This window comes from Andrographis paniculata, unplaced genomic scaffold (genome assembly GCF_009805555.1).
Source record: "Andrographis paniculata isolate CXL003 unplaced genomic scaffold, ASM980555v1 Contig17END, whole genome shotgun sequence".
NCBI classification, from domain to species: Eukaryota; Viridiplantae; Streptophyta; class Magnoliopsida; order Lamiales; family Acanthaceae; genus Andrographis; species Andrographis paniculata.
This window is the reverse complement of record NW_026137457.1, coordinates 915218-941693: the sequence shown is the minus strand read 5'-3', so window position 1 is coordinate 941693 and position 26476 is coordinate 915218. Positions and strand designations below refer to the sequence as shown.

Here is a 26476-nt window from a genome sequence, read left to right as displayed (position 1 = left end):
TTCCGAACCTAGGACTTTTTGCTCTAAAGAAATAATAGCTCAGTAATTAACTGACCAAGCCTGTGCTTTACCATTTTCATTTACCTCAGCTCAGAGAAAGTTTCGACCTCGGCCTAGCAGCAATCCTCCATTCCTCTCCTGATTTATTTGCGTTAGAGATTTAGGGTTTTCTCTCTTTTTACGTGTTCAAGATCGTTTGTGGAAATAAATCTTTGAGTATGTTGTTGGATTGTTCTCTTTTTTAATAAATTTCATTTTCTTGATACGTATTCGAGCTCTGTCTCTGTCTCTGCGTAATGCATTGTGATATGAAAAATGGTGTGAAAACAGTTGATGAAACATTGGGGTTATTTGTAGTTTCAATGGAGGATTTAACAAGAAGAGGGGCAATTGGTGGATTGGATTTGGCTTCGAGAAAGGCTGAAGAAGCAGGTTTGAATTAATTTGTTGTTTCCGCCGATAATTTCTTCGTTTGTTAATTGTCAGTGTAATCTGATTGTTGTGCGATTAGTTTAAACGAAGTTTCAACAAGAACATATGCATGCATGATGAGTTCTTCCGTATGTAGTCAATCCGCAAATGAGCAAATTCCTTGATTTAGAAATCGCTGGCTTTAGAATTTAGGGGATATATATATATATATGTGTGTATTATTTTTGTATCTACATCAATAGCATTAACTATATATATGTATTCTGGAGCGATGATATGTATTGATTCCGAATTTAACTAGTGTTTATTGAAAGATTCATCATCACCATTTTGTTGCTTTATGTGTTTAATTTGATTCTTTAAGATGCAATTGCAAGAGGTCTATTCCGGTTTATGATATTTCCTTATTGAGCTTGTAGCTTTAAGAAGATATCAAGCTGTCCATTGGCTTGATTATCTTGTTGGACCACTTGGAATACCGAGTCAGCCGTTGGAGAAAGACTTCATTTCTTGCTTAAGAAATGGATTGATCCTCTGCAAAGTAATGAACATAATTCAACCTGGTTCGGTGTCAAAGGTCTATCTTCTCTAAGTTTAAACATAGGGGTGATTACTCATCCATGTTGAAACCTTATAGACTTAATATGTTTTGGTTACTGATGAGCCTAATTTATTTCTAAATTTTAGGTTGTAGAAAAGTGTGGTCCTTCACCACTCTTGTGGGATTCCCAACCTCTGCCAGCTTATCAGTACTTTGAGAATGTTCGAAACTTTTTGGTAGCTGTGGGAGAATTGAAACTTCCCAATTTTGAAGCTTCTATATTTGAAAGGGTAAGATTCGAATCATACGCTGTGGTGTAAGTCAATATGAACATTTTGTGACTACTTTATGTTGTATGTGCAGGACAACTTGGAAGAAGGATCGTCAACTAAAGTTGTCGATTGCATTTTGGCTCTGAAAGGTTATCATGAATGGAAGCAAATGACAGGAGGCAATGGCGTCTACAAGCCACCTAAGTCACCACTGTTACATTCAGCCAATAGAATTCATGTGCGTACTCCGCATTTGGTTCCTCAACATTGTGCCAGAAAACTAGACATGTCAGGAGGCAACATTGGAAAAATGCCACAGGAAAGTGATATCGCGAATCTTGAAGGTAGTCTAATCAGCTTCCTTATACTTACTTCATTATTGTATCAAAATATGTATAATTCACTCAAAGCTAAAATTTATATGTATATACAACTAATACATCCATAACTGTTAGTAATTGAATTTGAGACAAGACTTGTATTGATTTAAAAGGAGCATAAGAAGTTACTGAAGTCAATATATGTTCATTTTGTTGTTCTTCGACAATAGGAAATTTTGTTGTTGTGATGATGTTATTTGATAGTTCATAAGATACTGTGAAGTTTCAATTGAATGAGCCTTCTCAAATAATAGCATTTTGAATTGTCTTTTCCTTCTTGCTAATACTGGTTCTGAAAATTTTCAGCTAAAATTGTCAAGGCCCTTGAAGAACAGTTGCTGTCCAGAAAGGAGAACATCAACAATAATATAGTTTCTTTATATTATAGTGGAGGCTTGGTGGGTTTAACTTCTAATTTTCATCTGGAATTCCATAGAGTGGAACTATAAACTTAAATTTGATGATAATTTTATATCCTATGAAAAGGATACGGTCGACTCCATCAAGATTCTAACTAGTTGCCTGGAGGAACAATTACGAAAAGCATTTCCAGAGGTAAGTTCTTAAAACATAAGAAGGTTGCCATACATTGATTGTCATAAAATGTGCTTCACTAAATAACCTTTTCCGTCGAACTGGATTGGTATGTTAATGCATTCTCATATTCACATGCTTAACAAGTGTTATGCCAGTGTGGAGCAATTTTCAGTCATTGTTGAAGCAAGCTTTTTTCTTATAAATTCGACTCAATGCTTATTACCATTAACATTGCAATTCAAATGGAAATGGCTCCAAATTGGTTTTGTTTAGACAGTCTCATAGTAACTTGTTATTTACATGCTGTAATCATTTCTTTTTTATTTTTATATTTTATAGCAATGCCACACAAACATTTGGGCAAATAGATTGTTTTACATATATATGTTCACAGCTGTGCTTTACTTTTATTTACAATTAGATGAACTCAAGTATACTGGACCATTTAAGAGAGCAAAGCCGCTTGCCTGTGCAATCCACAGTTGTGCCTCTTGCAGATTTGTCAAATGTGAAACGGAAAAAGGTGATTTTTACAGAAATCTGGATAAGTTGTTATTTTGGGTTTATTGCACCATAGCTGAATTCTTTGGTCAATAGTGTTGCAGAGCTTGCTTGAGGAAGGGTAGCTGCAATCACTGGGATCTAGTTGAGCAGCAAGAGAAGGAACTTTCAGTAAGTTTTTTTTGCCTTTAGTTCATCACAAATATGTTAAATTCTTGTATAATGATTGCATATATGTATGAAAGGTGTTCCATTGGCTTTATCATCTGGACTTGTTATTGCATTGGTTCACACAAATCGCATCCATATGCAGCTTAGAAACTTCTCACCATGTTCAATGTGGATAACATATCATTTATCTCAGTAAGTTTAAATTGATTGGATCCTGTTTTTGCTGCAGGATATCAAACGTTTGCTATCAAGCGTGAAACAGGAGGTTGAGCTCCTGCAATCCCAGCTTCACAGTGATATCAAACAACTTGGTACAGTATATTCATAAGCAGGATTGTAAAATGCTTGTGCTTTCTTGAACTTAATCATTCATGTAATCAGAGGAAAAGTTAATTGAGATTTACAATAAGTAATGAACTGCAACATTCCGTCGAACAAAGGCTTCATAATCATGCATTAGTTCTGATCTCAAAATCTTCTGTTTGTTTAAATGGTTACAGAAGATCAAGTGCTTGAAATGTCCAGCGCCGCACTCGGTTATCAGAATGCTGTCAAAGAAAACAGGAAACTGTACAACATGGTTCAGGATCTGAAAGGTTAGTTAAACTTATTTTCTTTGTAAAAGTTCCATCCTTTTGCCTCCAATTTATGGAAATTGATACAATGATTCTTCTATGATCCCCTTAGGAAGTATTCGAGTATTATGCAGAATTCGTCCCGCATGCAATCTTGAGGAAAAAAATGTTATTGATTTTATCGGTGAGGATGGATCTCTAGTGGTTGTGGATCCAAAACATCCACGGGATAGAAAGCAAATGTTTCAGTTCAATCATGTATTCGGTCCAGCAGCGACTCAGGGTAAGTGAGACTACTATATATTATGAAAGATTGATCTTAAGTTACAATCTTGATATCGTATATTTGAACTTTCAGATAATGTATTCCGAGACATACAGCCTCTTGTCAGATCAGTAATGGATGGCTACAGTGTCTGTATTTTCGCTTACGGTCAAACTGGATCAGGAAAGACACATACCATGGTGAGGCTCTGACATTACATTCTTTCTATCTCCCATGGATATGATTATATGAAGAATTTTTGTTAATGAATAAGTACATTGTGTTGTGTCTGCAGTTCTGTCCTCCAGATGCGCCGGGCAATGAGTCGGGAATAAGTTATTTGGCACTGGACGATCTTTTTGATCTTTCTGATCAGAGGAGGGACATCACAAAGTATGAAATTCAAGTACAGATGTTCGAGATATATGATGAACAAGTCTTCGATCTTCTTGCTAAAGATCCAGGCCTTAAAGAATATCCTTCGCATTTACAGTTCAGTATTCCACTCTGTTATTCTTCAATTCTGCACTTCCAGCATGGCTTTTAGCCGGTTTCTTAACTCTCAGCAAGGTAGAGATCCGGAGCTGCATCCACAACAACGGCATGGCTCTTCCAGATGCTACATTGCTTCCTGTGAAATCTGCAGCCGATGTTGCAGATGTGATGAGGCTTGGCGAACAAAATCGTGCATTTGATTCCTCTGTCGCGAAAACAAGCCGGAATTCACACAGGTAAAGGCTTCAATATCTGAAAAGTTACTCTGATTACCACAGGCTGAGAAAATGAAAGCATGTCTTTTTGTCGAGCAGTGTGTTATCTGTCCATATACGCGGCGAAGATGCTTCAAGAAGCACATTTCATAGCTGCCTCCGTTTGGTGGATCTAGCAGGAAGTACCGATAAATCGCTCGCTGGTTTGGTCGATGTTATCACAGCATTAGCAGAGAAGCACTCTCATATTCCCTACCAAAACAGCAAGCTCACTTTGCTTCTTCAGGACACCTTAGGTACGTTCAACTTCTACTATAATCAGCACCGTAGCTACACCACCACGATGACATTATCCATGATTTGCGCAACGATGAAGCAGGAGGGAATGCAAAGACATTGATGGTTGCTCATGTGAATCCCGATGGCGACTTCATTGAAGAAACCATGAGAACATTAAGATTTGCTCAAAGGGTATCAAGTGTCGAACTTGGTGCACCTCGTGCGAATAAAGAGAGCATCGAAGTGTTGGAGCTTAAGGCGCAGGTAACACCATAACTTGTCCTGTTTTGAAAACGACAATTTTCATGCTTTTGCTGTCCATTCGATCTTTTTCCTTTCCAACTTTACAGTTGGAGAGCCTCAAGAAGGCTTTTACCAACCAGGAATGGACATCGCCGATGAGAAGATCAAAAGAAGGAGCAAGAACGCCACCATGTCAGAAACCTAAACAAATGGCTGATCATAGAACACCTTTGCCATCAAGACGAATGAGCATCGAAAACAGCCTTACCACACCATCAGCAAGATCGACGAATGGCGTAAACAAAAGGGCTGTCAAAACCCCTCCTGCAACCACTTATTCCAGTCGAAGATCAAGCCTGGAAGGGCCTAGGAACAACATGCAGAAGGATTCTTGCCAGATCAAGTTACTGGATGCCGTAACACCAGAAGCGCGGCTTGATGGAAAATCGATCGTAAAGACCTCCAGAACAAAGGAAACAAATGCACCATTGCTCAGCCAGAGGTCTCCTCGGAGTCCAACCAGTGCTGCTGTCCAAACTTCGGTGGTAAGAATCGACACAGCAACAATAAAGAAGTCTCTTCCATCTTTCCAAACACCGATGACCCAAAGAGACTCGATCATCATCCCGCAACAACTCCAGACGCCTTCCACGGTGCAATCCAAAGTGTCCCACACAAGAAAGTCCCTTCGAAACATCGGAAAATTGATCAAAGGCTCCGACAAGAGGTACATATATATATATGCATCCATGCATTGTCTTCTTTGAACAAACTCTTTCTCTTAGCACCATTTTTTCTTCAACATCAGGAAACCGAAACTAGCAGAGCCAGAAACACCGAGGATTGTGAAGTCGCCGACTTTATCGAATGCAAGAACCTCAAGAAGACAATCACTCACAGGTCTACAGCCACCAGGAATAAGGTCTAGTGAATGTGAGTGAGAATCAAAACTAGGACAACATTTGCTACCTCGAGAAAAACATTTGTTGATGATTACATTTGTTGCTTGCTTGTTTATGCAGATGGCATTGAGGATAGGAATGCCAAGACACCTCCCCCAGTTGGTTCTTCATCAAAGTTCATCAAAAGATGGCTTTAGGATCATTACTGCGCAGGTTTTTCTTTGCTTTGTCTCGAAGCATTCTTTAGGACTAACTCTCTCACTTTTAGATGTTGATGATGAAGAAGTAGAAATTACTACAAGAATTCTGTCTGATAGTGCCCATATCTGTTTGAGCAATTTATTTTTTGTTCAATGGATATATTGTATTTGTATAGCATCTTATATCTTATCGTATCGTATAATATATTTATTTCACTATTTTTATAAAAAAGAATTTATAGAAATTTATTGGATTGTTCTTCCAATATTTTTATTAGAAGAAATTATAAATATTAACCAATAAATATAATCACAGAAGAACATTATAACTATGGTAGAAAATTTTATTAGAAAAAAATTATAAATATTATAGAAGCATAAGATTTGTTTTTTAAATATTTTTTTAATACAATTTTTTATAAATATTATAAAAAATACAACATGTATAAATAATATATATATTATTTTTTTTTATATTAGTATACCATTTTTCATATCTATTATTATTGTTGTTGCTTATTAATTATTTTTTTTAGATTTAAGTAATAATCAAAAAATTAATTATTGATCAATACTTTTATTATTTTATTTATCTTTATAAATTTTATAAAATAGTACTAGTATCTAAAATATATTTATAAAAAATAAAGAAATGAATATGAAAAACATGAACATACATATATAAAAAAAAGTTTATTTTATTTGATTTATATAATTATTAATGAATTTATATTTATATATTTTTTAAAAAATGATTTGATTTATTTATTTATATATCTTCTACTAATAAAAAAAATACGTGGGAACGTAGTCATATCATCCTCGCATATATATATATATATATATATACTTGCATACAATGAAAGTGTGACAATTAAATCAACCATGAATATCTCTACCTTTCGAATTCCAAACCGCGACAAAATTTTCCCATTTCAACCGATTACATGATTAGTTAGCCCTTTGATTCGTCGCACAAATTCGCTGCAGTTGTGATTATTCAGAAATCTGTTCGGAAGAGGGAATTGAATTCGATGGCGGATGTGTTTTGCGCCGATTGTAACCGCAACACGGAGGTGGTTCTGGATCACGCGGCAGGGGACACTGTGTGTTCCGAATGCGGTCTCGTGCTCGAGGCCTACTCCATCGACGAAACGTCGGAGTGGCGAACCTTCGCCAATGAGTCCGGCGACAATGATCCGGTTAGGGTTGGAGGTCCTGCGAACCCGCTGTTAACTGACGGTGGTCTCTCCACCGTCATTTCCAAGCCGAACGGAACCACCAGCGATTTCCTCACCTCTTCGCTTGGACGTTGGCAGAATCGCGGTTCCAATCCAGACAGATCGCTGATTCTGGCTTTCAAGGCGATTGCTACTATGTCCGAGAGGTAAAAATGCATATAGTAGTATTAATTAGTATTATTCGGAATGCCCTGACGATGATGTGATGTTTATCATGCTTTTAGTGTTGGATTTGGAAATTCTTTGTCTATACTGTTTATCTTTTGTTAGTGTTTTCCTTCTTCGTTTTGGTTGATATGATACTAATGATGGAATAATCAACTCTACCGTCACCATCATGATCTCAATTTGGGACACTTATTTATAAATCATAAATTTCCCAATGCTAAGAAATAATCATGCAAATTCAGGCTTTTCCTTTTTTGCACAATGAATGTTGAGTATTCTGATTATATTCCAAGTAATTTGTTCACTTTGTAAGCACTTATTTATAAATTATTTAGGATGTTACTAATCGTTTCTATACAAAATTTTGAAGTTTTTTGGAAAAGTTTAGAAATAGTAAAATGTTAAGTGTTTGATACAAGGTTTTATGAAAAAAAATATATATTTGATAAGATATTTTAAAAAAGTTACTGTAAATGAAATTGATGAATAGGAGTATTAAACTTTCAAGATTATTGATATAAACTTCAATGTCATCTTCTGATTCAGCCTTTTCTTTCAGGCTCGGCCTTGTTGCAACCATAAAGGTATCTTGCTCATATTCTGTTGCCATAACTTTCATACTTTTGAACACTCAGCTCAGGTGACACACCTTGCTAATGTGCATCTCTGATAATAGCATGGAAGTTTTCACTATTAATGAATCAATTTTAATATATTAGTTGTTGAGCTAGTTCAATAAATCTGTGTTTTTGCTACAAAAAGGATCGGGCTAATGAAATTTTCAAGAAGGTGGAGGATCAGAAGTCCAGTCGAGGAAGAAATCAGGATGCGATATTAGCTGCTTGTTTGTACATAGCTTGCCGGCAAGAAGACAAGCCCCGAACTGTAAAGGGTACAAATTCTGAAGTGATTTTTGGCACTTAGTTAGCTTCATGATTTATCCATCTCAAGTGTAACCAAACTGCTCTAAACCTGCAAATGAATTTCGACTAGAAATTTGCTCTGTCACCAATGGCGCAACCAAGAAGGAAATTGGCCGGGCAAAAGAGTATATCATGAAACAACTGGAGCTAGAGATGGGCCAGTCTGTGGAGATCGGGACTATACACGCCGGGGATTTCATGGTCGGGTTTCTACAAAGCACTGACCTTCTAGTCCATCTTTAAAATCTGTCTGCTGCTTTTAACAATCACAATATCTGTTATGTGCAGAGACGGTTTTGCTCGAATCTTGGTATGTCGAATCAAACAGTTAAAGCTGCTCAAGAATCTGTTAAAAAGGCAGAGGAATTCGACATAAGGTATTTCGACAATTAACCTTATTACATCCAAATGTAGAACTTCCATATGATGACTGTTTAATATAACTGATTCATCTTAGGAGGAGCCCGATTTCTATCGCAGCGGCTGTTATATACATAGTCACTCAACTTTCCGACGACAAAAAGCCTCTCAAAGGTAATTAGCTTGTGTGCTGCATATGTTATATTTTTCACCTATGTCTGCATAGTTTCTTGACTTGTATATAACAGATGTATCTCAAGCAACCGGTGTCGCAGAAGGGACGATAAGAAATTCGTTCAAGGATCTCTACCCTCATCTCACAAAGATAGTACCTCTTTGGTACGCACAGGAAGATGATCTTAGGAACCTCTGCAGCCCTTGATATATATATACATAAGGATTCATGTGGTTGGAGCTTTAGGAAGAGTCTATTGTGTATTGCAAGGAATAATAAATAATACATAGACTAAGGTAAAAAAAACTTGACTTTAGATTAATTTAGTTTCTACTTATATAGTTATTTTTGTCAAAACTGATGGGGAGGGTTTGTTTAATTTAATGTGTTCTGTTTTGTAGGAAGACTTCCATTCTGAGGACATTTTGCAGCGCTGTATAGGTATGGATGCATACATAGGTCAGTATTTCCCTACAAAGTAATTCAATTTCAAAATATAAATAAATGATAGGAATAGTGATTCTATTTGTAATTTGCATATTAAAATAAGGGAATGATTAATGATTTGTCTAAGTACATATACACATAAAAACAGATGGACTTGCATGTTTGTTAAATAAAAATAATGTGCTGTGACTTTGTAATTGTAACTGTATACTATAAATATTTTTGCTGCCTGAAAATTAATTATAGTATGGTATGTGCTATGTCAAATTAGAAATTATATTGATATAAATCATTTATATAATTAATTGTACATAATGACAATGTTCAATTTATTTTTCTATTTATTTTTATTGCATTTCACCATAGTTTTCTTCGCCAAATGACGGCACAAGATACAAAAAAATTCCCCAAATAAATACCAATCACAATTACATATACACTTACAATCAACGATATGGCCGGCGACCGCCACCGTCCGCCGCCGCCGCAAGTGGCGGTGGTAATGGTTCCTCTACCAGCACAAGGCCACCTGAACCAGCTCCTCCACCTCAGCCGCCTCATCGCCGCCTACTCCATCCCCGTCCACTACGTCTCCACCGCCGCCCACCTCCGCCAGGCCAAGCTCCGCCTCCACGGCTGGCACCCCGCCACCGTCCATTTCCACGACTTCCCCATCCCCAAATTCGAATCCCCAATCCCCGACCCCAACGCCGCCATTAAATTCCCTTCCCACCTCCAGCCCCTATTCCGCACCGCCGCTTCCCACCTCCGGCAGCCCCTCGCCGCCCTCGTCCGCCGCCTCGCCCTATCCTCCCGCAGAGTCGCCGTCATCCACGACTCCGTCATGTCCTCCGCCGTCCAGGACGTCGCCGCCGTCCCCAACGCCGAATGCTACACTTTCCACCCGATCTCCGCCTTCTGCGCCTTCTGGTACTTCTACGATTCCCTCCAAAAACCTTTCCCCGTCGACAATGTCGATGCCCAATTAGTCCCCTCCCTCCAAGACTGCTTCCCCTCCGAATTTCTCGACCTCGTCCAATCCGAACAGATCCACCTCCGATCGAGCTCCGGAAACCTCTTCAACTCCTGTCGGATCACCGAAGGTCGATATTCATTTTAAATATTTAATTTATTTTTTATCAATATACAATTGTGAAAATTAATTAAGCGAAATGTAACAGGTCCGTTTCTGGATTTAATCGACAAACTGTTCGAACACGAGAACCAATTAAAATGTTGGGCCCTAGGGCCATTCAATCCGGTAGTTATAAACCCGCCGGAAAATGGATCGAGACACGCCTGCCTGAAATGGCTGGACGGTCAGGCCCCCAAATCGGTGGTCTACGTCTCGTTCGGGACGACGGTTTCGCTGCCGGAAGAACAGATCGCGGCGGTGGCGGCCGGCCTGGAAGAGAGCGGATTGAAATTCGTGTGGGCCCTGAGAGATGCCGATCGTGGCGAGCTCGAAATGGATTGCGGCAATGGAAGAATTAAGGATTTGAAATTAGGGTTTTCAGAAAGGGGAATTTTGGTTAGGGATTGGGCGCCGCAGCTGGAGATTTTGCGACATCCGGCGATCGGAGGGTTTCTGAGCCACTGCGGTTGGAATTCGTGCACGGAGAGTTTGTCGGCCGGCGTGGCGGTGGCGGCCTGGCCGATGCATTCCGATCAGCCGAGGAACGCGGTGCTGATGACGGAGGTGCTCAAGGTTGGGGTGGTGGCGAGGGATTGGGCGGAGCGGCGGGAGATTGTGCCGGCGGGGAGGGTTTCGGCGGCGCTGAGGAGGTTGATGGAGGATGAGGCGCTCCGGCGGAGGGCGGAGGAGGTCGGCGTCTCTGTCAGGGACGCCGTGCTCCGGGAAGGTGGAGCCACGCGCCGGGAGATGGATGCGTTCGTTACTCATATTAGGAGATAGATCATTTTATGTATAACGATATATAGCTAATTGAGCTTATTAATAATTATTTAAGATTTTATTAATAAAGGTTATAATCATCATAAATTTTCTGGTTTCAGATAAAAATATTTATTAGTAAAATATTATATCAAAATAGTATTTAAACTAAAATCTAAAAAAATCCAAATTTCAAATAACTTACTGATTTTCTTATGTATTTCATTTGAGGATATTATTTATTAAATGATCAATTTAAACATTGTATTTCATCAATTTTTATTTTTTTTTATTTGATCATTAAATGAAAGAGAGCCTAAATGTAATATTCTAAATGAATTATTTGATTTCGTAATTTTGAAAGAGGAAAAATAAATAAATTATGAATAATACAAGTGTATATATATAATGCAAACAAGAAGAACCTAAATTATGTCGGCTGACTCAACTTTAGGACAATATTTTTAGTGCTAAATAGTGATAAAGAAAACTTAGAAAGAAATAAGGACAATGAATAATGACAAATTATTATTATTGAAATGATGAATCATAGTTTATGTCGACGGGCTCAATAAGTTTAGTTTAGGAAAAAGTCATATTTGTATTTGATCCCTTAGAATAGTAATAATAATGTTGTTATTGTCATCCAACTCTTTTTTAACTTATCATCACAATCGACTCATCATATAACTACACTATTACTATTACTATTACTATGACATGAAATCATACATATCATATCATCATCACAAGATTGTGCTAATCATCTTCACATTTGCACCTACAAACTATGATTAAAAATTTTTATGTAGAGTTAATATTGTCTAATTAAACCCTCCAAACTATGATTAAAAATTAATAAAAATCCTTCAGGGAAATATTTTATTTTATTAACATGTTATTTAAATAAAATCTTAAATTAAAATCTCAAACTTAAATCAAAATCACCAGATGATTTTAATACTTGTATTATATATAATTTTAACTCATTTTTAATTTTTTGTAAAGGTTCAACGTTTTTTTATCTTGAAAATAATAAAGAAAAAAAAAACTAAAAATAGTTAAAATAATAAATAAATAGACCCATATAATATTGATATTGTGTGTACACACATCCTTAATTGCACGTGCTTCGGACACGAGAGATGAGATGAGATGATAATTGGTTTCCAATTTGGCTTCTTACTCTCATCGTGCCCATCCTAAAGTACATCTTTTTTTTTTTTTTTTCTTTCTAATTGAAATTAATAATTAAAATTTCTTTTATTTAAATAATATTTAATTTGATAATTTATAAAGAATATATATATATTTCCAGTTCAAATAAAAAAAAATATATACTTTGTAGAAACTCAAAAGAAACATACCCTATGAGTATGTATGTTCGTCGATTCCATTCTACGTGCCGTTGAAAGTTTGGTTGAATGAGATTTTACTTGATTAAGTTACAATATAATATATATATACTCCATTTGATTAAAAATAAATTTTATATTAAAATAATTTTAAAAATAACACTTCATAAAAATATTTAATATAAAAAAGGTATTTTATAAATAATCAAATTATATATTGATTGATAAGTTGTTTTAAATCCGTAGGTAAATATTATTAGACAAAGTAATAGAAATAAAAGATTATAAATTGTCCCACATTTAAGAATTTTAGATGTATTTTAGAAAATTATACTAAGAGTCGTATTTTTTATTTTTTTTTTTTATTGCAATCGATAAAGCAATAAATCTATGCATCATTTACCAGCTAGCAATCAATAACAAATTCTACCATCAATTCTACACAAAAGTATTCTAGAAGGATAAATGATTATATAGACTATAATATTGTTACCAACAACATATATTGTAGGCAAAAGCAACTTTTCATTTTTCTATTTTTATCCAAAAATGTCCATACGCATGAACGAAATTCGCTTCTTTTTCAATCATGGCGCATTATTCCACATTAAGACAACATACCCGATACTTTTCTTGCAACAATATCATCCCGTTTTCTTTTAAACACATGGCCTTCATCTATAATCAAATGTCTTAATGTTTACTTTTTATAACAACACATTTTGCGATCCCAAAAATGTCACAAACTATTGCTAAAGTAAAAACCATCTTAAGTATGTAACAAATTACTAAGTATCTAAATATATATAAATTTTATTTTAATATGAATATATGAGATATTTTATATTAAATTTACTAAATAACTCATTTCATTTTAACAAAAAAAAAAAAAAGGGTTATGCATAGAATTATGATTGTGTGGTAATTATATATATATAGGTATGCTATATATCATTTCAAGTAAAATGAGAGTGAATCATTAAATATAATAATAATAATAATAGAATAGGTTTTGTAGCAATTTTTTTATACTAATTACAGTATTCATAATATATATATATATATAATTATATCATATATATCCAGCAAAAAGATAGTATAATTTAGCAATAAATAAATAAATAAATATATTAATATGCTAATAAGGATTAGGGAAAACATTACACAATTTATAATAAAATATTTTACTATTTATTTTGGTTTACACTATTACATAAATATTTCCATTTGAAGAAAAAATTATATGTATAAAAGTGAATGTAAATGAGCACGTGTGTATAATATATAAAGAGGTTAGTAAAACTGAAGACTGAGGAGAACAATTTTGATTCCTTTTCCTCTTTAGCACAGCACAATTATTCCAAAATCCAAAAATATCTACGAATTGATTCACATTACCACTATGTTTTAATAACTCAAAGTTACTCATTAAAATATATATTATCTCATATTTAAAAATAATAATTTATAATAATAATAATTATAATAATAATAATACTTGTATAGCTCAAAGAATACAACCATGCAGTTTCTATTCTTTCGGTTTCTTTATATATATAATATAGAGATTAATGTAGCATTTTGATTAATATAAATAAGAGTGATTTATATAATAAAATTTATATAACATATTTTATATATTTAAATTAACATATGAATAATACATATATAATCCATTTCATTTTATTTGTGAACAAATAAAAAAATTTAGTATTATTTTTATAGATCAATTAAAAAAATACTTGAATTATATGTTGAAAGAATTTCTCAATTAATTGATTATCTTTTGTCAAAAAATTTATAAATAAAATATTTAGAAACATAATTCTCTATTGAGATTTATTTTGAAAATAATACAGAATTTGTTCACAGGTAGTATATTTCTTGTAAATATTATAAATTATAATATTTTATTTCATCTTAACATATATTGGCATACACTTTTTTGTCATCAAAGGATTAAAAGGTCGATGAGCCATGATTAATTAATTTTCTTTTTAATTCTTTGTATGTTTAATTATATATATATATATATATTCAAAGTAAAATAGTTATTGGATCATGTTTTCGAAGAAAAATATTTAATATATGTTTCTTAAAAAAATACTGGTAATTGAATAATATTGAAAAGTCTTTTTAAATTAAAAAATACTAAATAAACCTAATTAATTGGTATCTCTTTTAAAGAATAAATTATTATAATAATTAAAAATAGAAATGAGGGGATGGTATGTGTATGGAGTGGATAAGGTACAGTTGTGAATGACCATTACCTTATTGCTTTCCACCATCACCAAAGCTATTTTCCCATTCATCATCGAACTCATTTTCATATCATTACGATATTATTGGATCTTATAATATATATATTATTTCAATAATTAAGACATACATAATAATTGATATTATTTCAAATAATATAATTGTATTATTGATTTCAATATAGTGAATATATTTATATAATACAATACAAATATAAAAGTACACAGTATATATATAGAACCATGAGTTGTTTGTCTTGATTATATATGTTAATCAATATATGACTAATTATTTAACCGTGTATGATTTGAATTAAATCAGATTGTTACTAAGTGTAGATAGTTTATGACATACATTTGTATTCTTATTTTTATTTTTTAATTGTATTAATATATACTTAGTGATGTGATGAATTGGTATATATATTGTGAATTGTTATAATATGTTATCAATTTATAATACAATAGTATTAAATGTAACATTAAAATACAAAAATATATATATATATATATTTTTTTATCAACTCAACATTTCAACCTTTAAAACTAACATAAACATAACAAGATAAAGCATAATTGGCAAAAAAAAAAAAAAAGTCTATGATCTCTAGTGCGTGTCAATTATTGATAATTTGGGATTGATTTGAAATTTGATATTACCAAAAATGCAAAATGAAATAGAAAATTAATATAAGGTAGCAAAAAAAATTAATAAAGAATATAATATTTTAAATGAACAGTATATTTCATAAATATATACAATTTTAATAATAAATTATTCAGCCATATGATATTATTATTATTATATTATTATTATTATTATTATAAGATAATTAATGTGAATGTATATCTACTATCTGCACGGAAAGGAAATAAAATACTTACAATATATATATATATATATCCAAAATAAGGGATATGATGTAATATAAAACTAACTATAGATTTTTTATTCTTCTTTCGTTCTTGATTTGATGTTTACTGTGCGTAATAAATTTCTTCTGTTTTAGGTCAATTATTATACAACTGTCTCACTCATATACCATTCTATTAAGTTATTTATTTATTTTTATTTTTTAATTCATTTTGTGATAAATACTTAATTTGATATTTCTAGATTTAAAATAAAATAATAATAATAAATCTACTTGCATGAGTCTGTTCAATGACACTCGTCTATAGAGAAAGTTATCTGTTGTAGTGATGAATAAAATTGACAACACAAAATGGACAATACAAGATATATTAATATAATTTGAATAAACTGACGATACGATACATAATAAAAGTTATCTAATATTTACTATTATTGATCTCAATATAAAGTATATTTATAAAATATGATCGACAATATATAGTAATAATTTACATAATATTGTATTTTTTTATGCGTTAATAAAGTCCTTGCTGTTTTTCTTATTTTCACTATATCTCTACAATAGTCTATATTTTTTGGGTATATATATATATATATATTGAGTTGATATAATTTTAATCAAATACTTTTAATGTATTGCTATAAACGGTAAAAATACAAAAGTAAGATTAAAAAAATAAAAATAAAAATAAAAATAAAACTAGCACATCTATATTTAAATATTGACAAATAATAATAATAATAATATCCAGATAAGGCCCAGGACAGGAGTATATTAATGTAATAAAAAATTGCGGAATGTGGGATATGGCGCTGTCATTCATTAATCTGAAGATAAGGCTCTAATAACAAACAATGTCGCTGTCATCGTCGAATCAGCTCGACACGTGTCAACTTGACAAGTGTCTGACTATGACTGGTCAATTTTCTTCCTACTCGAACTCGATTATATTCATATGCAATGGAATGACACTAACAGAGGAAAATGAAGAATCAACGTTGGGTTCATCCATTTCCTCCGCAAATTGTTATCATTAATAAATCATACTTAAAACTTTAAAACATAATTTGTTTCAAAAGATATCAAATATTTTATTAAACAATATAATAATTAAATTTAATAGTAATATACTCTCATCCATCCGCTAAACATTTAAATAGTCGTTTGTGATTATAAAATAATTAGTAGTTCATTCAGTATTTTTAAATAAATTTCTTTTTTAATATTATTTATAGAAAATTATTTCATTTAAAAATATTGAGTCAACAGACACACGAAATATAGTAATGTGAATGTAATAATTGGATTAAATATATATATATATATATATACTTTATGGTGAGAGAAAATATTTTTTATTCTTTGTTTTGCCTAATTGTAATACTCAAAATAGGAAATAGGTATTTATATCTTTAATAGGCAATTAATAATTTAACAACAATAATAAATAAATAAAATATTGAAAATTGGCTTATATATATACACGCATTATCACTAGATCACTACACTCCTACAAACTTTTTGTAGTAATTAACATCCGACCGTCGATTTTAAAATGGTTTCGGAGGAATTTCGGCGAGACGTGGCGGTGCTGATGGTGCCGTTCCCTCTGCAGGGCCACCTCAACCAGCTCCTCCACCTCTCTCGCCTCATCGCCGCCGAGGGGGTCCCCGTCCACTACGTCGGCACCACCGCCCACAGCCGCCAGGCCCGCCGCCGGATCCACGGCTGGGACCCAATCTCAATTCCCAACATCATTTTCCACGAATTCCCATTTCTTTGCAGCCACGCGCCGGCGGACCCCCACGCGCCGATCCTTTTCCCGTCGCATCTCCAGCCGCTGTTCGACGCCGCCGCCGCCGCCCTCCGGCAGCCGGTGGCGGAGCTGATCCGGTGCCTCTGCGCCACCAGCAGACGCGTGGTCGTTATCTATGACTCCCTGATGGGATCTGTGGTCCAGGACTTCGTGAAATTCCCCAACGCTGAATCTTACACGTTCCACAGCGTGTCGGCGTACACGATCTTCTTCTTCCTTTGGGAGAAACTGGGAAAGCCTTTCGACGTTGATCCGGGACTCGTCGAGAACCTCCCGTCCCTCGAAGGATGCTTCTCGCCGGAATTTACGAAGTTCATCGGAAACCAGCACAAGTACCTCTGTCTGAATTCCGGCAGGATTTACAACACCTCCAGAGTGCTCGAAAATCAGTTTCTACAAATGCTGTCGGAACCCCAAATCAGTGGGAACAAGAAACAGTGGGCGCTCGGACCGTTCAACCCGCTCGACACCCGGTCCGCCGCCGACCGCCGCCACCGCTGTCTGAAATGGCTCGACCGGCAGCCGCCGGAGTCGGTGATTTTCATATCGTTCGGGACGTCGACGACGCTGTCGGAAAATCAAATCCAGGAATTGGCGGCGGGACTGGAAATTAGCGGCGGGAGATTCATTTGGGTGCTGAGAAGCGCCGACGGCGGAGCCACCGCCGGAGAGGAAATAAAGAGAGTGGAATTGCCGGCGGGGTTTGAAGAGAGGGTTAAAGAAAGGGGAATTATTGCGAGGGATTGGGCGCCGCAATTGGAGATTTTGGGGCATCCGGCGACCGGAGGGTTTATGAACCACTGCGGGTGGAATTCGTGTATGGAGAGCATTTCGATGGGAGTTCCGATCGCCGCCTGGCCAATGCACTCCGATCAGCCGCGGAACACGGCGTTGATCGCGGCGGTGCTGAAGATCGGGCTGGTGGTGCAGGACTGGGGGCGGCGGGGAGAGGTGGTCGACTCGGCGGCGGTGGAGAGCGCCGTCAGGAGGCTGATGGTGTCCGGAGAAGGGAAGGAGATGCGGCGAAGGGCGGCGGAGTTGAGCGGCGCTGTGAGGGAGGCTATGGCGGAAGGTGGGACCACGCGCCTGGAGTTGGATTATTTCATTTCTCACATCACCAGATGATAATTGTTCTTGAAGCTCCCTGGAGCTCCGCTCCCCGCAGTCATAGCAGCTGTTGTTTATTATGTTTATGTTAGTTCGACAGGCTGGTCCCGTGATGTTGAATTTCTTAGGGAGCTTAACTCCCTGGACTTGGGAATCTCTACTATATATGGCTGTTCGTCTCTCTCTATCTAACGTAATTATAAGTATTTTATAAAATAAATTTTTATCACCGTCCATCCATTTATCTTTTACAATTTCTATTTTTAATATTAATTATTATACTAAAATATGATATAAATTGAAAAATATATAAAAATTCTTTAATTAGTGTTATAATACTAATAAAATATTTGTATTAAAAAATTATATAAATAAAAAAATATTTTTAATTTATACAATGACGTTAACGGTAAGAATGACCATTAGAGGACATAATGGAGTATTTATTTTAGATAACAAATTAAAAGAAAAACCATAAATTTTACTGATGGAGTATTATATCAATTATGAGTTAAAGACAATAATCTTTAGCATACAAAAATACCAACTATAACTAAACTAAAAATAGGATATTTTACTGTAGAATAAATAATAAGTGAATAGAAATACTTTTAAAAAGGAATCGCCAAGGTACTATTTTGATACTTTTTCATCACATACATTAGCCGTCATAAAAGGGGACACTTCACTATAGGAAGAATAATAAAATCATCAGCCGACATGCAGAAATAATAATAATAATAATAATAATAACAATAATAATAATAATAATAATAATGAAATTATAACTGAAAGTATGTGTAATGAAAAGATTGTAATGTATTGAATTCAATAAAATAATAATAATAATAATAATAATAATAATAATAATAATAATAATAATACATCGAATTCAATGTATTACAATCTTTTCATTACACATACGATCAATTATAAGTTTATTTAAAATTATATTTTATATAATATAAAAAACATTAATATAATATTTGACAATATATATATATATATGTATATAATGCATGCCTGAACAAGATGAAGTGAAAGTAGTGTTTATTTGCAAGAGAACAAAAACGCAAGGAAAAAAGTCAAAACGGCATCAATCAATACGTGGTGCATTTATTACGTAATAAATATACATTTACATATTTATTAGTATTTTATTTAAATAGGTGGTCCCATGCTCCCGAGCACGTGGAGAATGAGATGCTATTCAACTGTCCGTATTTTGGACCACCGATGGGATCTCTGTCTACAAATATTATTTTATTTATTTATTTATTTTATTTCTGAATTTCAGTCGACACTCAATTGTGATTTGTGTACATAGGAAACTAATATCAATGAATTTTCATTATATATATATATATATATATACACATTATATCAATTCTTCATAGAAAAATTTTAATGTATTACAACATATAATATGTGAGATAATTAAGGGTTGTTTGGTGTAAGAACTTTTTTTTTATGGGATTGGGATTCTGCGAATTTATATGTGATAAAATTTATTGTATTTAAGATTTGGAATTCTATTTCGTGTTTGGTTGGGGCTGTTCGGTTCAAAGATTTTAATTTTTTTTATATTTTAAATTACGTAATTATCTTTTTACGAATTTTATTTATTGTAATAAATTAAACTTTACATCAATTTTTTTCCATAAACTTTAATTTTTATTAAATTTAGGGTATTCTAACAAAAATATTTTAATACGATTTTTAATTAATAATAAAAAATATAATATATATATTCATACAAAATATATACTGTAATATATAATTTATACACTAAAAAATATGACAATTTAATTATTTTTTATAGTATCGACATTCTTTCTCATATTTAATATAAAAAAAACACTTTAAACTAAAAATAAAAAATTAATACATCAGTAAAATAAATTTAAATTAATAATTGATATTTTAAATTATTAATTTATTTCATTTATCATTAGTAAATTAATTAAATATAAATAACATTAATGATTATAAATAAATATATGATTTGTAATAGTATGCTTAAATATAATATTATATTTTATAAATCCAATAAAATATAATTTAAATGTAAATATATATACATTTAATATTAAAAAATAAATAAATATGATTTTTTTTATTAGAGGGTATAATAGTAAAATATAAAATACAATAACATAGGATTTTAAAGTAACAGTGGTACGATGTTATTGAAAAATATTGTATTTGCAGGATTTTAAAATTTCATGCACTTAAAATTTCATCATCAATTTTATAACCAAACATGGATTCATTAGTATTTTAAAATCCAAATCCTATATAATTCCACCAAATCTACGAACCAAACAGCCCCTTAGTAAAAAAATAATCATCAAGGACAAATTAAAATAGAACAAGTAAGTTGAATTAATTTCCACCATTGATTAAAAAAATTAAACATAAATTGACATAATTATTCTTGTTTAATTAAAAGTTAAATTTAATTCAGTTTTTACTAAGTTAAATTTATATATAAGCATCTGATCAAAAAGTTTTAAAAAAATACATATAATTTTGATAGACCGAGAATAATAACAAAAATAATTAATGACAATCGTGTCGAAGAAATTCTCTTCCCAAAAGACCAAAATTTTCAAATTTATGAGAGCGATCCATCCCAAAAAATAATTAAAATATATATTCTTTTGTTTCTTGCAAAAGCTCGGCAAACACTCGATAAACCGAACAAGAGCAAATAAACAATAGAGAATAAAGAAGAGAAAGACTTAAGCATACACATCTATTTATAGGCTTTTTACTTTTAAAAAATATATTAAATGTCATTGATTAAGTTAATTTTGCTCATTAATGATTGTTGATATTTATGTTGATATTGAGAAAATAAATTTGTACGAATTCGGTCAATATCACTTGTTTTGACAAAAATTATTTAAATTCAAACTTTTATTAATAGAGTCATATGTCCGTATATCATTCTGTATATGAGGGTCGTCATCGTCCACATGCAATGACTGATTAATTCTCGTAAAATATAAATAAATAATGTGTATTCGAGTCTCTATTCGTTGTAGTCCACATACAATTATTCCCATAAAATATCAATAAATGATGCAAAATTTATGTTCATCTTAAATTCAAAAAAAAGAAAAAAAAAACATAACAAAACAAAACAAAAACGATCATGTGTAATGTGTGTTTTCTTCTCTAACACCGTTTACACCTAAGCCACACATTCATTAATTATTAGTTATTAATTATTGCCACGTGTGTTAGTACAAAACCTTCCCAACAATATTCACGTGCCACAATTAACAATAGACGACTTGTATATGCTTAGTTCTACCAACAAACTTCATTAAATGCTATAATTGAATGTGCAATTTATCTACAATTTTATTTAATATATATATATATATATATAAGTTGTGAAAGATTTTGGATTCCTCAAATTAAAAATAACAATAAAAAATTTGAGACGGAAAAATAAAATACTAAAATGAATGTTAAACATTAATTTATGAATTCTTTTTTTTTTTTTTCCTTATTTTGATTCAAAATATTTATGTTACATTAAACAATCATGGAAAAAAAAGCTCAATTTGTTTGCAAATTGAAAAAAAATAAATAAAATTGATACTATACAGCCAATTTATTTATTTATTATTATTATTATTTTAAAATAATTTAATATAAAATATACTTATAATTTTTTATTTCTATCCTATATTGAAAAAACAAATAGTTTTAACTATACGAGAACAACCTCAATAGGGCCACAATATTTCCTTCCAAACATGTAAGAAAATGGACATACAAATACATATACATGACCGCTAACTATATATATATATATATATCTATATATAAATGAATCAAAAAATTATCTTTCGTTACAAATTATAACACAAAAATTAATTAATCAATACGCTCACTTGCTCGATGCCCGGCGAGAAATGTCAACTGTATCTTCTCTTGGATTCGCCATACGCAACGACTCCCATTACAGTCATGGTGTATCCAGCAATTCCGATGAATGTTACCGGGTTGCGGAAAATCAATATGGATATGACTACAGCCACGGCCCCTTTCGCATTTCCAAGGACCTGAAGCCGTAGAGACAAATCAGGTTTAGACACAAAATGGTTGTACGTAATAAATCACATATTAACGGCTCTGTTTACATTAGCTAACAACAAATTACTTGTGGTACTATCCAAAAATTTTAGAAAAAAAATTTGACACTATTTATCCCTATTTATTTAGTCATTCACTTGAAATTTAGTTGAAACAAGTCTCATGTTTGGTCTGTCATCAAGGTTTTAGTCATTTCATAACATAAAATTGAAATTACTAACTCAAACATTATCCCTATTTACTTGTATAATCTTATAAATTTTGACACTTTTTTATCCCTATTTAAATACATAATCTTATATATTTTTATATTTACTTGTATAATCTTATAAATTTTGGCACCTTTTATCCCTATTTAAATATATAATCTTATATATTTTTATATTTACTTGTATAATCTTATAAATTTTGGCACCTTTTATCCCTATTTAAATATATAATCTTATATATTTTTGTGTATGTATAAATATACATAGGAGGGCCGGGGGTTGAAGATCCCGATTCATTAAAATGATCAAAGAGTTTTAGTTATAAGATCAAAAATATATAATTTTTTTTATTGTAAAAAAGAAAGAGAGAAAAAAAAATAAAAAATACGAACCTGAAGAGTTAGAGCGCTAGTGTGCTTAGTGACCAAGAAATTGCAAAGGTTAGCGCCGTAAGCCATTGAGGAGTTGATGAAGAGAAGCAGTAACATGTACTTGTCCTCTATCCCTTGCGCTATAACTACACTCACAACATTTGGCTCCATTATAAGTGCTGCCGGGAGGAGGACAATGACCGCGATTGGGGCCATGTATAGCATCAAATTCATCGAGTTCAACTTCTCCCTGATCACCACATAGTCGAATACTTTATTAGCTCATTACTTCTCAACAATTCATCAAACATATATACATATATGACTGTCATTCAGCACTGTACTGACAATAATTCAAATGTAAACGAGTAATATATGAAATATTAATCAACAATACAAGATTTATATTAATATCATGCAAAGACAACATATAATAATAATTTATATAGTATATTATCATATAGTTTTTTAAATGATGAACTATCATGACATAATTTCAAAATCGCATACAGCGTATTTCATATTTTTACATTGAAATGCGCTACTATGTATATATAAAATTAAAAGTATGAAATACTTATGTATGCGATGTTGTGTATAGATGTGCTCGCTTACCCCTCGTTGGAAAGAAGAACGCCCTGAAGAACAGACTTGAATGCGCGCGCTGCCGTCGCGCTTATACACATGGTGAAGCCAAATAAATGGAAGCTTGGCTCTCCCTGCAACATAGCCATGGAGTTAACAATTCTTTGTTGTAGACAAATTTAATTTGAATAAATATACAGATTGTTCGGGAATACGACAGGAAAAATGACATCTTTTTTATGATGTTTAAAACCAAATGTACGTATTAACGAGGACAATCACAAATTTCATTGTATTTATAGATGTTGGAGTATAACTATTATACTATACTTTTATTGGGACATATCTTAGGTTGGGTAAATTATAATTTTATTTTATTATGATACGTCAAGTGTCAATATATACTGTTTGGATTTGACTTTAATGTTTAGAATTGCAAATATTTTATTTATAAATATTAAATATGATATAAATAAATATTTAAGATGACATTTTAAATTAAAAAAAATATTTTTAAACAATATATAAAACAAAAATATAAATGTTCGATTCAATGATCTTTGAGAAATAAAAATGAATAGATAGTGCCAGACTTATTTTAAACAACATTTAAAGAAAAATTAAAATACTAAAAAAAATTAATATTTATGACACAAAAATAATTGGTTTATTAGTTTTGTATTTTTTATTTAATATATTTTTATGTTAAAGTATAAAAAATGTAATAATAATAATATAAAAAAATAATATTTAAAAAATATATATATTTAAGAGAATAAAATATATATCATATGTTTAATGTAAAAATATAATTCCTCCGTCGTCTTTAAGGATCACATTTACCTTTTGCATTATTATACTTAACATTATAAATATTTTTATATTGGTATAATTTTTTTTTCAAATGGTCTTCTATTAGTATTATAAAATATCAATATAAGTATTTTTGTAATTTTTTCTTAATTTATACTATATTTTGATATAATAATTAATATTTAAAAATTAATAGCTAAAAAATAAATAGACCCTTAGAGCCGTATGCATATAGTATTTTTTTTTATAATTTTTTGTTTTTCAAAAATATCACAATGCATACCCCGCTGGCAATAACAACGCCGGTCACAACCGGCACGAGGCAAGTATAAGTAGCCCAAGCCTCCTTCTTCCTCGTCATGAGGTACGCGAAGAGCGCCGTGAAGAAAGGCGTGGTGGCGCCGACGGCCTGATTGAACGAGACGGCCAAGTACTTCAACGAGACGTTTCCGCCGACGACGGAGGCGCAAAAGACGACACTAAGGGTGGCGATGCGGGCTAGCTGGGATCGGGACTTGATCCGCTGGAGGGGCACGATTTTGAGGAACTTGATGGAGACGTAGCTGAGGATGGCGCAGGCGGACATGTGGCAAACAGTGAGGAATATCGGGTAGGCGAAGCCGTAGTTTGAGAGGAGGAATTTGTTGAGGAGGAGGACGCCGATGTTGGTCGAGTACCAGAGGGAGATAAGGCACGAGATGAACAGTGTCGACGACGGGGACGACGAGGACGACGAATTTGGGGCCATTATGATGGAGTCTTTGGACTTGAAGATTTTGGACATTATATTTGTTCTTGTTCTTGTTCTTATGTTAGTTTTGGCTTTGTTGAGGATGTTTGAAGAAGATGTTTTGAGGTTATGTTTATGTTTGTGTGTTCGGTTATTGAAGATGACTACTTTTGTGGTGGGATCAGTGGTTTGTGTTGTGTTGTTTATTATTATTACTACATATTTACTCTCCAATTATTTGGGATCCATCCAATTGTAATCTCTACCTTAACTCAATTTCCTTTCTTCAATGGTGTCTTTTTGTCTCTATTTTTGTTGTGTTGTTGGAGTTTGTTTGTTTTTTATCTTTTTTATTTTTTTTATTTTTATTGAAATAAGAAGATTTGATTTGAAATTTATATTTAAATAATAATATTTGATGGAATATTTTGTTAAATAAAAAAAATTATTATTTTTGTCGGCGAAAACTATGAGAATATTTTTCGGCATATGTTTTAATATTGTGTATATTTTTTGTACTTTTTGCTTTTTATAATATATATTTATGTGAATGATATCAAATAAATTCTAAGTCAAGATTTTTATCAATTTCAAGCTAAAATTTGTTAAAAACTTGGAAATTGAAGAATATATTCATTTTTTCAATTTAGCTTTTATATTATTGTACTTAACATTTCAATATTATTGTATCATTATATTTTTTTCGGCTGAAAAAGTTACATTTAATTTTTATGTCATTGTTTTATTATTATTATTATTATTATTATTATTATTTGTACTGTGTTTTTATGTGGATCAATTAATTATGAAATAAAAATGATGATCCAATATATATGGATCAGAGACTTTCAATTTATTGTGCTCTTGCGGAAGTGAGGGCTAAATTTGTATATTGGCCCATTTGAATGTTTAGCAATCAACCACCAATTTCATTGAATTTACATGAAATACATATTGCATCTATTTTTATAAATAAACTGATTTTAATTAAATCAAACAATAATGCCTACTTACATTGGTTG

At 32.3% G+C, this 26476-nt stretch overlaps 5 protein-coding genes across 6 annotated transcripts; 4 read left to right on the top strand and 1 right to left on the bottom strand.

Annotated features, from left to right (window-relative positions):
- The first annotated feature begins 79 nt into the window (after positions 1-79).
- LOC127263609 (kinesin-like protein KIN-14L) lies at positions 80-6181 on the top strand. Of its 2 annotated transcripts, XM_051292725.1 has the most exons (20): positions 80-216; positions 358-432; positions 852-1009; positions 1120-1263; positions 1337-1589; positions 1932-2023; positions 2112-2180; positions 2584-2685; positions 2760-2834; positions 3064-3145; positions 3335-3430; positions 3522-3692; positions 3768-3874; positions 3970-4166; positions 4241-4405; positions 4484-4680; positions 4764-4927; positions 5014-5633; positions 5715-5839; positions 5929-6181. In XM_051292725.1, the coding sequence occupies exons 2-20, from the start codon at positions 363-365 to the stop codon at positions 6003-6005; spliced, it is 2964 nt and encodes a 987-aa protein (XP_051148682.1). In that variant the 5' UTR covers positions 80-216; positions 358-362; the 3' UTR covers positions 6006-6181. The 2 variants fall into 2 exon arrangements, with proteins under 2 accessions (XP_051148682.1, XP_051148675.1); XM_051292718.1 differs by having other exon boundaries at positions 80-432.
- LOC127263619 (transcription initiation factor IIB-2) lies at positions 5960-9546 on the top strand. The gene is made up of 9 exons (XM_051292731.1): positions 5960-6021; positions 6999-7395; positions 7977-8001; positions 8180-8309; positions 8411-8541; positions 8629-8717; positions 8798-8874; positions 8949-9171; positions 9277-9546. Exons 2-8 carry the CDS (start codon positions 7043-7045, stop codon positions 9080-9082), a joined length of 939 nt encoding a protein of 312 aa, XP_051148688.1. The 5' UTR covers positions 5960-6021; positions 6999-7042; the 3' UTR covers positions 9083-9171; positions 9277-9546.
- A 99-nt stretch (positions 9547-9645) lies between these two features.
- LOC127263721 (zeatin O-glucosyltransferase-like) lies at positions 9646-11317 on the top strand. The gene is made up of 2 exons (XM_051292910.1): positions 9646-10425; positions 10504-11317. Exons 1-2 carry the CDS (start codon positions 9777-9779, stop codon positions 11235-11237), a joined length of 1383 nt encoding a protein of 460 aa, XP_051148867.1. The 5' UTR covers positions 9646-9776; the 3' UTR covers positions 11238-11317.
- A 5888-nt stretch (positions 11318-17205) lies between these two features.
- LOC127265792 (zeatin O-glucosyltransferase-like) lies at positions 17206-18869 on the top strand. Its single transcript, XM_051295786.1, has one exon. It carries the CDS (start codon positions 17266-17268, stop codon positions 18649-18651), a length of 1386 nt encoding a protein of 461 aa, XP_051151743.1. The 5' UTR covers positions 17206-17265; the 3' UTR covers positions 18652-18869.
- A 3522-nt stretch (positions 18870-22391) lies between these two features.
- On the bottom strand, positions 22392-25522 carry LOC127265609 (UDP-URONIC ACID TRANSPORTER 1-like). Its single transcript, XM_051295491.1, has 4 exons — positions 25008-25522; positions 23942-24045; positions 23348-23576; positions 22392-22715 (listed from the first exon to the last, which is right to left on the bottom strand). Exons 1-4 carry the CDS (start codon positions 25506-25508, stop codon positions 22569-22571), a joined length of 981 nt encoding a protein of 326 aa, XP_051151448.1. The 5' UTR covers positions 25509-25522; the 3' UTR covers positions 22392-22568.
- Between the last annotated feature and the right edge of the window lie 954 nt (positions 25523-26476).

Excerpts from the sequence above, each read along its gene's own strand:
- LOC127263609 (XM_051292718.1), top strand. The coding sequence starts at position 297 with ATGCATTGTGATATGAAAAATGGTGTGAAAACAGTTGATGAAACATTG. Across the intron at positions 4,167-4,240 it reads GAATATCCTTCGCATTTACA|CAAGGTAGAGATCCGGAGCT; the intron begins GTTCAGTATTCC and ends CTTAACTCTCAG. Across the intron at positions 5,840-5,928 it reads AGGAATAAGGTCTAGTGAAT|ATGGCATTGAGGATAGGAAT; the intron begins GTGAGTGAGAAT and ends TTGTTTATGCAG.
- LOC127263619 (XM_051292731.1), top strand. The coding sequence starts at position 7,043 with ATGGCGGATGTGTTTTGCGCCGATTGTAACCGCAACACGGAGGTGGTT. Across the intron at positions 8,310-8,410 it reads CAAGCCCCGAACTGTAAAGG|AAATTTGCTCTGTCACCAAT; the intron begins GTACAAATTCTG and ends AATTTCGACTAG. Across the intron at positions 8,542-8,628 it reads TACACGCCGGGGATTTCATG|AGACGGTTTTGCTCGAATCT; the intron begins GTCGGGTTTCTA and ends TGTTATGTGCAG.
- LOC127263721 (XM_051292910.1), top strand. The coding sequence starts at position 9,777 with ATGGCCGGCGACCGCCACCGTCCGCCGCCGCCGCAAGTGGCGGTGGTA. Across the intron at positions 10,426-10,503 it reads CTCCTGTCGGATCACCGAAG|GTCCGTTTCTGGATTTAATC; the intron begins GTCGATATTCAT and ends GAAATGTAACAG.
- LOC127265792 (XM_051295786.1), top strand. The coding sequence starts at position 17,266 with ATGGTTTCGGAGGAATTTCGGCGAGACGTGGCGGTGCTGATGGTGCCG.
- LOC127265609 (XM_051295491.1), bottom strand. The coding sequence starts at position 25,508 with ATGTCCAAAATCTTCAAGTCCAAAGACTCCATCATAATGGCCCCAAAT. Across the intron at positions 24,046-25,007 it reads GCGTTGTTATTGCCAGCGGG|GGAGAGCCAAGCTTCCATTT; the intron begins GTATGCATTGTG and ends GCTATGTTGCAG. Across the intron at positions 22,716-23,347 it reads CTAGCGCTCTAACTCTTCAG|GTCCTTGGAAATGCGAAAGG; the intron begins GTTCGTATTTTT and ends CTACGGCTTCAG.